This window comes from Tupaia chinensis, unplaced genomic scaffold (genome assembly GCF_000334495.1).
Source record: "Tupaia chinensis unplaced genomic scaffold, TupChi_1.0 Scaffold000493_1, whole genome shotgun sequence".
NCBI lineage: Eukaryota > Metazoa > Chordata > Mammalia > Scandentia > Tupaiidae > Tupaia > Tupaia belangeri.
In genome coordinates, this window is record NW_006160005.1 from 1,796,625 (window position 1) to 1,807,486 (window position 10,862).

At 48.9% G+C, this 10,862-nt stretch overlaps 1 protein-coding gene across 1 annotated transcript in view; it reads left to right on the top strand.

The window, feature by feature from the left end:
• USP43 (ubiquitin specific peptidase 43) overlaps nucleotides 1-10,862 on the top strand; it is a gene marked incomplete at its 5' end in the record, with an annotated part of 98,860 nt that overhangs the window by 74,836 nt on the left and 13,162 nt on the right. The window contains one exon of the mRNA XM_006156428.3: nucleotides 412-576. Within this exon, the coding sequence (XP_006156490.1) occupies nucleotides 412-576 (165 nt within the window). The remainder of the gene's footprint in view (nucleotides 1-411; nucleotides 577-10,862) is intronic.

Consider the following 10,862-nt stretch of genomic DNA (forward strand, 5'->3'; position numbering starts at 1 on the left):
AAAGAGAGAGAGAGAGAGAGAGAGAGGGGCAAAGTGAGAAATCATCTCCTGAGGGGATGGCCATGCCATAATCCCTTCTGCATTCTCCTCTTGGGATTTTGGGGATGCACGCACAAGCACCTGACATATTTTTGAAGGCACTGGCTCTGGAACTCGAACCGTGCAGGTGGTCACGTAGGATCCAGCACCTTAACCACCATGTCACCTGGCTTGTCCGGCTCTCCAAACTTTTAAGCTTGGTCATGGGGATACCCAAGTGCAGGTTTCCTCTCCTGGCCTTAGCTTTGGTTTCTGTAGTTCTGTCCTGGTTCTGTGAGGGGTGGGGCGGGTGGGCATCTGGCCATGAGAAGCTCATGGAGGACCCTGAGTTGGTGGGCTCGGTTCAGTGTTCCTGTCTGTGCTTCCTTGCAGGCTCCACCAGTTCCTCCTTGTCCGATCACTGGCTCATGAGGCTCGGGAGCACGAGGGGCAGCACGAGGGGCAGTCTATTGTCCTGGAGCTCTGCCCCCTGCCCCTCCCTGCCCCAGGGGCCTGACCCTCCCATCCTCACGAACAGCCTCTGTCATCCAGAAAACGGTATGTTGGCCACCTTTGCTGATGTTATTTTCATTTTCTTAATGACCACGGTTTCTCTTCAATTGCCCGAGGGTGCATGCATGCACCAGGCGGAGAGAAAGCACCTCTCACTGCGTATGGTCACACCACAGCCCTTTCTCCTCCATTTCTCCGTCCCATTAGGATTTGGGAAACACACATTGGCCCCGTATATTTTTCAAGCCGTAGGCCCGGGTTCAAGCCGCAGTTGGCCACGTGGTACCCAGCTCCCACTGCATTGTGTTTAGCCACTGAAACACAGGGCAGGCCCCCCGTCTCTTCTTTATAAACGTGTTGACACCTCTGTCTTCAGTGTAAAGTGTCAGTCATTACAGAGGTTGATTAATCTCTCAGGGTCTTCTACGACCTGCCCTCAGCCGCAGGTCCATTATCTGTTCCTTGGCGCTTACTGAGTCACGGAGAAGGCAAACCACACGTAGCAAACCAGTGTAGCCATGTGACTCCAGCAGAGGTCAGGGCAAAGAGGTGAATAACCAGGGCGGAGGATAACGGGGCTGGGGGTGGGGGAGAGAGGACGTGGAGGTCCCTGCCTGACAGCATGGCTGACATCTGAGCAGAGACCTGAGCAAGTGAGTCAGAGACTCCTGTAGAAGTCTGGGGAGCGTGTCGGGACCAGCAGTTGGTGTAATGGCTACGTCGCTGGATTCCCATGTAGCCGACCATGGTTCAAGTCCCTGACCCAGTGGCTTAAACTCACGCCGGGCGCGTGTGCGTGCATGCCCAAGATCCCGAGAGGAGAATGGAGGAGAAGGGATTGTGGTGTAGCCATTCCCCTGGGGGGTGATTTCTCGCTTTCTGTCTCTCTGTTTCTCTCTGTCTTTCTGGTGAACATGCGTGCCCTATGGCAAAAAAAAAAAACAAAACCAAAAAACAACAAAAAACCCTCTTAAAAAAAAAAAAAGAATGTCTAGGGAGTGTGTCCCAGGCAGAGACACTATCCGGGCCAAAGGCTGCGAGTGAGAAGCCTGTGTGAGGGTGGAAGAAACCAGAGATGTGGCCGGAGCCAAGTGATCCAGGAGCCTAGGAGAGGAGGTCAACAGGGGCCGTGTTAGGTTGTGCCTTTCGGAGCATGGCGTGAAGCCTGGACTTTATTCTAGGTGCAGTGGGTAGCTACTGGGGAACTTTAAGCAGGGAAGTAACCAGTTTGATCTATAGTTTTAGAAAGCCTACTTTGGTGTCTGGGTGGAGAATCTGACACAGTGGGAAAAAGTGGCAGTAAGGCCAGTCAGGGCCCAAGCCCCACCACATGGAGGATCCTGGGACCTCCACAATGCCAGCTGTGCATCACGGGCTATGATCCAGGCAGGCTGAGGCTGTGGGTGGATTGTGGCATGGGGACTGTGGGAGCGTGTGTCTTTTTCTCTCTTTTATAGATAACTGAACTTTTTATTCTTTTTTTATTTTTTTTTTAAAGGAGGCTAATGATGCTATTGTGTCATATCTGGGTGAGAGAGAGTGGTGGCTTGGACTAGAGCGTTAGGTAAAAGGTGGTCAAACACGGATGTATTGGGTCATCAGAAAAGTTGTAATGCCTTTTTGCATAGAAAAACACATCATGACTTTTCTGACAACCCAATATTTTGAAGCCAGAGCTAACAGGGGATGCCGATGTTGGATGTGGGGTGTGACGGACAGGGCATAATCAAGGACAGCTCTTGGTTGAGGGTCTGAATACCACGGCAAACAGCTGTGCAGGTCACGAGGCAGGAAGGAGTTGGGGAGGAGCTCGGTCAGATTTGGAGTGAGGTCCAAAGTTCTTGACATGGCAGTTTTGAGAGTCCGTAAGACTTTGCCATCGGGACCAGCAGTTAGCGTAATGGCTATGTCACTGGACTCCCATGTAGTCGACCGCGGTTCGTGTCCCGGACCTGGTGACTTGAAATTCACACTGGGCGCGCGTGCGCGTGTGCCCAAGATCCCGAGAGGAGAATGGAGAAGGGATTGCAGTGTGGCTATCCCCCCCCCGGGGGGGGTTTCTCGCTTTCTGTCTCTCTGTCTCCCTCTGTCTGGCAAGCGCATGCGCCCTGTAGCAAAAACCTCTCCCCCCACCCCCCCAAAAAAATAAAAAAGACTTTGCCATCAACATGACGACCAGGGAATGGAGGTTAAATATCTGGGCCATCAGCCCATGGACGGAATTGAAAGCATGGGCTGGTTGAGCTTCCAGGGAGGTTGTAAAGATGGAAGAGAGCGAAGACCTTAGACCAAACTCGGGAGCTCTCCAACATGTCCGCGGTGAGCAAAGGTGGACTTTGGAAACTGAGGAGGAGCAGCAGGATGGGAGGACACCAGGCAGGTGAGGTCTACGGGTGTACAGGGGACCATCCAGAGGGAAGGGGCCATGGTGCCAAGTCCTTCGAGAGGCTCAGGAAAGTGAGGGCAGGTAGTGACCCACAGTCTGGAAGGCTGCTCGTGACTTGCCACAAGCTTCTGCCATGGGTTGGAGAGGATAGAAGCCCAGCTGCAGCAGGTGGCAAAGAGACAGGCTGAGGAAGGGACAGAGCGAGTGTGTGTACATGCCATCAAACCCTGAGACTGCGGGGTCAGGAGTGGTAGAGGAAGACGGGCTGACAGCAGCTTTGGTTTGAATTTCTTTGCAAAATAGAAAGCAGTAAAACACATTAGCATTCAGCTGATGTAGCCGAGAGGGAGAAATTGATGATGGTGCGGGGGCTGACGGGACACCTGCAGAAACAACGTCGTTGAGAACCACATGTGCATGTGTGTGTGTGTGCATGCATGTGTGTGGATTCCAGCTTTTGTGCTCCTTCAGCCAGAAAGTGGTAAATGTATTCACTAGTTTCTTCACTTCCGGTTAGCTCCTAATGTAAGGTTTTACGTTTATCTATAATATTTATTTCATGAGTGAGAGAGAGACAGCAGGGTGGGGGGGAGAGAAGGTATTCCCATCAGGGTCCTTATGATGTGACCCTGGGCTCGTGGGCATATGTTTAGAGGAATCTCCAGATGTGGATCCGGAACCTTCCCATGCGGGTCAACCTCACAGAGCATCTTGTTTTTATGGCTGTACCACTGCCTGGCCCTCCTAATTTAGTTTTTAAAATAAGTCTTCATAGAAACATTCTATGTCTAGAAATATTGTATATAACACATTCGTATATTTGTGATTGTGTTCTTACCATTTCTTTTTTGGGGGAGAGGTTGTTTTTTTTTCTTTTTTTTTTGGCCATAGGGTGCGTGCGCTCGCCAGACAGACAGAGAGAGACAAAAAGCGAGAAATCACCCCCCAGGGGGTATGGCCACGCTGCAATCACTTCTCCTCCATTCTCCTCTCAGGATCTTGAGCACGCACGCACACGTGCCTGGCGTGAGTTTTAAGCCACCGGGTCCGGGACACGAACCGCAGTCGATTACATGGGAGTCCAGCGACATAGCCATTACGCTAACTGCTGGTCCCGTGTGATTGTGTTCTTTATTGTTTGTGTAATATATAAAACATAACACTCCAAATATGCTAGAATATAAAATATCTTCAAATATTGGGTTACCAGGAAAGTCATGACACATTTTTCATAGAAAAATAGGTCATTTTTCATAGAAGAATAGATCATGGCTTTCCCATGACCTGATCAATAATAAATACATATGTACAGTGAAGTGGGATCATCACAAATGCACATCTTCTGAATGATCATAAAATGAATGCATCCATGTACCAGATTAAGAAATAGAAAGTTCTAGAACCCTACCCTCTCTCATCTTGCCTTCATTACTGTTTCCCTTCCAAGGAGTAGCATTTATTCATTCTGACTTTTGACACCAGAGAGTGGGTCTGCCTGTTGTAGAACTTTCTAAATGGAGCCACCCAGTATGTGTTCTCCCTTGTTTGGGTTCTTTTGCTCAGCCTTACACTTTCATACGGTTTATATGCTATGGATGGGCATTATTTCCCATCATACTCTATTTGTGAGTGCAACATATCTCAGAGATACGTAATTCTCTGCACAGACGTTTACATATATGTGAGAGAGACAGATTTCTGTGGGTTGACTAGTGTCAATAAAAAACAAACATGGGGCCCGTCCATGGCCTCGTGGTTAAGGTGACGGGATCCTACATGGCCAACCACATAGTTCAAGTCTCAGACCTGGCAGCTTGAAAACCATGCCAGGTGCACACACATGCACGCCCAAAATCCCGAGGGGAGGGAGAAAGGATTGCAGCATGACCATGCCCCGTCGGGGGCATTTCTCTTTCTCTCTCTCCGGCAAGTGCATGTGTCCTTTGGTAAGATTCTAAACATGTTAAATTAAAGCAGAGAGGGGCCAGCAGGTGGCATGGTGATTAAAGTGCTGGACTCCAGTACGGCCGACCATGGTGTAAGTCCCACACCTGGCAGCTTGCTTTCTCACTTTCCCTCTCTCCCTCTCTCTGTCTGGTGAGTGCATGCGCCCTATAGTAAGTTAATAATAATAATGATAAGTAAAATTAAATAAGTAATTCTTAAAAAAATCAGTGAAACGAAAATGGCCAGCTTGGTAGTGCAGTGGTAACGTGCTGCTCAAGGGAGGCTGCATCTGTATGTGAGCTCATGGTTCGGTTCCCTGGTTGGTCTGCACATGCCAGCTACACGTGCCTGTGACCCTTGGCTGACTGGGAGGGCTGGGAGAGGAGGTGGATTGTGGCATGACACCCTGTTGAGGTGACTATGTCCTTCTCTTTCTCTCTCTCTCTCTCATTCTCATGAAAGAAATAAAACTTAGAAGGGGTGAGGAGGCGGCAGTGCGGCCGTGTAATGTGATGCTTCACAAGGCAGCCCCACCCGGGAAGGTTCAGGTTCAAAGCCAGAGACCTTGAGAACCTGGGCACAAGCTTGCCCACATCCAGGCTGGGCTGAGGGCTGGGGTGGATCATGGTGTCAAGACCTCATCTGGGGTGCTGTCTCTCACGGGAGGAAGAAATAAATGAAAGTAAAGAAGAGGGCGAACTGGTGGTCTGACCTGGAGAAGGTTGGCTTCATCGAGGGAAACACCCTGAGTTATGACAGACTGATGGATTCCTGGGCTCTCTGTGGAGTCTCCACAAATCCTCACAGGCTTTGCTGTGGCACGTCCATGATGGGCGACCCATTCATTTTTATTTATTTATTTTTTTTGAGATATTTTTGCTATAGGGCGCACACACCTTGCCAGAGAGCCAGAGAGAGGCATAGAGACAGAAAGCAAGAAATCACCTCCCAGAGGGGTGGCCATGCCACAATCCCCTCCTCTCCTCCATTCCCCCTCTCGGATTTTGGGTATTCACGCACACATGCTCGGTGTGAGTTTGAAGCCACCAGGTCTGGGACTTGAACTGCGGTTGACTGCATGGCAGTCTAGCGACGTCACCATTACGCCATCTGCTGCTCCCATGATGGTGGTCCCTGAGCAGTGTCTGCTGCCGGCGGGTTGCACCGGCTCGCTCATGGAAGGTCTCACGTTTGTTTGTTTATTCCACTGTGGTTAGATACCGGTTGTTTCCTGGTTGGGCCGTTAGCACTGGCAGTGCCGTGAGAGCTTTTGTCTCAGGGCAAACACGTCTGCCTCTGTGTCGGGTACCGCCCTCGGAGTGGGGTTGCCGGGCGTGCGTACGGGTGTATTCTGCCGCTGCTTGTTTGTTTACACTGGGCGTCACCTGGGCTCCAAGTACCCACCACCGTACCTGGCTGGGTACCATGCTGGCCTTAGTGTTTGTGAGTGGAAAAATATGATAAGATCTTAAAAACTAGAAGTGGTTTTACACGATCACTGAATCCGACCCTTTAGTTCAGAGCAGTTTATATCACTGCTTGGTTAATTTATTCCCCAGCATTTGGCATCAGATGAGCAGTATTTCATTACGAGATATATTAGTCTGATAGGAACATGGACGTGCATCTTGGATTTGTCTGATATCCTTTTTTTTTTTTTTTTCGAGTTCATTTTTTTTCTGAGAAATGGGGAGGGGACACCCCAGTAGTTCTTTCCACTGTGACCTTCCCCCGTCCTCAGTCAGCTGGGATCATGGACACATGCACGTGTGTACCTGGAGGGATAGGAAGCCCCCAGATCTTCCCATGTGGCTCTAGCACTGCAGAGACTTGCTTAGAATATATTTCTGGGGGCCAGCAGGTAGTGTGGTAATTAAAGCGCTGGATTCCCACACAGTTGACCAAGGTTCGAGTTCTGGACACAGTAGCTGGAAAAATCACACCGGGCATGTGTGCATACATGCCCAGAATCCCAGAAGGAAAACAGAGGAGAAGGGACTGCAGTGTGGCTATCCTCCCCGGGGCAGGGGGTGATTCCTTACTTTCTCTCTCTGTGTTTCTCTCTGACGAGTGCATGTACCCTGTGGCCAAAACCTAAAAAATAAAAAAAAAAAAATTCCTGGGCAGGTGTACTAATTAATGCAGTATGTTCTGACTTGCCCTGTCTGGGCATCTCTCTTATCCTCATAGTTTCATGACTGCATGCTTAAGATAGTGTCTGTTGAACAAAAAAGAGGTTCTTTCTCAAGCGTGTTCATCCCTGCCTGCTAGAATGGTAGAGTACCTCCTGCTTCTCGGTTCTCCCAGGGAGAGCCGTTTGACGTCTTTCCCCGAGGAGACACTTGAAAGACTGGCCCAGCTCATCACTGTGGTGTTCAGACGTGTGTCAGGTACAGCTCGAGAAAAGCTCCCCGGAGACGCGGGGTAGCAGTAACAGTTGTTCTCTAGACCCGTGGGGCCTTCGGCTGGCACTATCTGATTTAGTCCTTGCACGAAGCGGTAAGCCGAGATTCGGCAGTGAGGTGACCCACTGCGAGCTCACCCCGAGAGTGGCAGGGCCGGAGTGGGCCTGTTTCCTCTGGATGCCAGGACCTTGGCTCTGAGGCTCTTAGACATGAATTCCACATCCGTTTCTTCTGTCTGAGCGCTGTAAGAGTCTTTGTGCCTAAGGGAACCTTTCCTTTTGGAGTCTGAATAAAATGGTAATGGATTTTGAAACCTGTTTGAGAAACGCTGAGATGGATGACCAAAACCCAGTCCCGTTTTCTTGTGTTTATTAAACCTGAGCGAGACGAAAATCTCGCACACACATTGTCAGTGTGGCTGGTATTACTCCTGCTGCTTCTTCCCACTCTGCCGTCATGGGTTTGGAAATATGTGGGAGAGGATTTCTTGCTTTTGCTTTTTAAATCACCAGAGGGTATGTACACTTACCAGAGGGAGAGAGAGAGGAAGAGAGAGCACCCCTGGGGGGGTGCGGTCATCCTATAGCCCTCTCCTGCACTTCTCCATCCCATCGGGACTGGGACGTGCTCAGGGGTCCAGCTGTTTTTCAGACTGATGGGGCCAGGACACAAACTCTGGTGGACCGTGTCAGAATCCAGTTGAGCTGCGGGGCTAGCCTGGAGAGGGTTTTTTTGAGCGTCAAAAGGATGACTCTGTTCAATAAAGCAATGCCCTTCTAAAAGGCCAGCAGTCCTCTGAGGAGAAACACGGGTGGTCTGAGAAGGCTCCTTCTGGTAGCCCCGGCTACTGGCTGTCCTGATAAGGAGGGCGTTTGGAACGGAAATGGGCAGATGCCAGTACGCAGAGACGATGGCTTCTGTATTAATAACGGGACGGGTGTGGGGGAAAGCTGTACAAGAAAGAGAATATGAAAACACCTTCCTTTTGCAACTTGTATGAAAACATGACCATGTGAAAAGCTGCTCGGGGTTCTGTCCAGAAGTTCCCTTGTCAGTAAGGAGCACTGAGACTTAAGCTGACTTAGCTCCTCAGCCTAGGAGCATCAACGGTCCATCTCCTCTTTGGCTGTTTCTGAGCCCCAGGGGTTTAATTTCTTTGTCTTTTCTTTCCTTTCCTTTCCTCTTCTTTTCCTTTTTCTTTTTTTCTTTCCCTTTCTCTTTCTCTTTCTCTTTCTCCTCCTCCTCCTCCTCCTCCTCCTCCTCCTTCTCCTTCTCTTCTTTTCGAATGGTTTTTGTCATAGGGTGCATGTGCTTGCTGGAGAGAGACAGTGAGAGGAAAAGTGAGAAATCACTCCCCAAGAGGGGATGGGCAAGCCACAGTTCCTTCTCTATTCTCCTCCTGGGATTTGGGGGATGCATGCACATATACTTGGCATGATTTTTAAGCCACCAGGTGTGGGACTTGAACAGTAGTTAGCCACATGGGACTCCAGTGTCTTAATCACTACACCACCTGCAGGCCCCTCCCTTTTTTTTCTTAAGAATTATTTTTCCTGGGACCAGCAGTGAGCGTAATGGCTATGTTGCTGGACTCCCATGTAGTTGACCACGGTTCGAGTCCCAGACCTGGCGGCTTAAACTCACGCCGGGTGCGTGTGCGTGAGTGCGTGTGTGCGTGTGTGCCCAGGATCCCTAGGAGAATGGAGGAGAAGGGATTGCCGCATGGCCATCTCCCCCTGGGGGGTGATTTCTCGCTTTCTGTCTCTCTGTCTCTGTCTTTCTGGCGAGCGCACGTGCCCTATAGCAAAAACCTCTCCCAAAAAAGAAAAAAGAAAAAGAATTATTTTTCCTTTCTTTTTTTCTTCCTTCCTTCCTTCCTTCCTTCCTTTCTTTCTTTCTTTCTTTCTTCCTTTCTTTCTTTCTTTCTTTCTTTTAATTTGACCAGAGAGGAACAGAAAGAGAAAAAGAGAGAGAAAGAGAGAGAGAAAGTGAGAGAGAGAAAGAGAAAGCAAGATGCCAAGTCTGGGACATAAACCGTGGTTGGCCATGTAAAAGTCCAGCACCTTTAACCACCATGCCACCTGCCGGCCCCTCCTTTCTCTTTTTAAAAATACATGTTATTGTAAATGTTTGAGGTTTACAACATGATGTTCTGGGATTCCTAATTATACATAAGTACATATAGCTACGTATAGATAATACGGTGGCCGCTGCAGTGAAGCAGCTTGACCTATCTGTTGTCATACATTGTTACTTATTTGCTCCAGAGGTTTTCTTTTTCTTTTTTTCAGAGCTTTCCTAGTATTTCATTTCAGTTTTGATTTTCTCTTTGATCTAGAGTTTATCTGGGAGTTTCAAGTAGTTAAGACTTTTTGGTCACTTTTTTATTCTTTTTCCTTTTAAGTTTGTGTTTTATTTATTAATAGCTCTTCCATGAGAGAAGAAGAGAGAAGCACCCACCCACCCACAGGGTCCTCATGCCGCGATCTAGCCCCAACTTCAGCCAGCTCAGATGGCGAGCAAGCACGCCTGTGTGCGCCCAACCTGTCTGGGGAGGACCCGGGCCTTTGCCACGTGGATCTACTGGTGCTACTGTGATCACCATCCAGCCAATATTTATTCATTCATTCATGTATTAGAGGTTTTTGCCATAGGGCATGTGCCCTCACTGGAGAGAGAGACAGAGACAGTGAAAGGGAAAGTGAGAAATCGCCCCCCCCCCGGGGGATGGCCAGGCCACAATCCCTTTTCCTCCATTCTCTTCCCAGGATCCTGAGCATGCGCACATACACGCACTTAATGTGATTTTCAGTCCACTAGGTCCGAGATTCCGACCATGGCTGGCCATGTGGGAATCCAGCAATGTAACCACTATGCCATCTGCTGGTCCCGCGGCCCCTATTTATTTCTAATTTTGCAGATTATGATCCAAGAATATGATTTTCAAAAATGATTCTCTTTTTGTAATCAAGTACAGGATTATTTTGTAGCTATTCCACATATATATGAAATAATGTCTATTGTCTGTGTGATCGATATAAGCTTTGCACTACAGCTGTTAAATTAGCAAGTTGAGGGACCAGCAGTTAGCGTAATGGCTATGTCGCTGGACTTCCACGTAGTCGACTGCGGTTTGAGTCCCGGGCCCGGTGGCTTAAACTCACGCCAGGCGCGTGTGTGTGTGCCCAAGATCCCGAGAGGAGAATGGAGGAGAAGGGATTGCGGCGTGGCCATCCCCTCCTGGGGGGTGACTTCTCACTTTCTGTCTCTCTGTCTCTCTGGCGAGCACACATGCCCTATAGCATAAAAAATCCTCTGGGGAAAAAAAAAGATTAACAGTAGGGAAAAAAATAGCAAGTTGATATATATACTTTTCCATTTAATTCTCCCGTGTCTTTAAATTTACCTCTTCTCGGACTGCCTGTCTAGGAAAGGGATAGATTCAAACCTTTCTGCACAGCTGTATTTTTAAGCACTCCTGGAATTGGAGTAGTTTTTGCTTTAAGCTGTTGACTGCTTTGTTAATAGGCGTCTGGAAGTTTATGGCTTTCAGGTTGTCTTTATAAGTTGTGCTTTCTAACATTATAATGTTG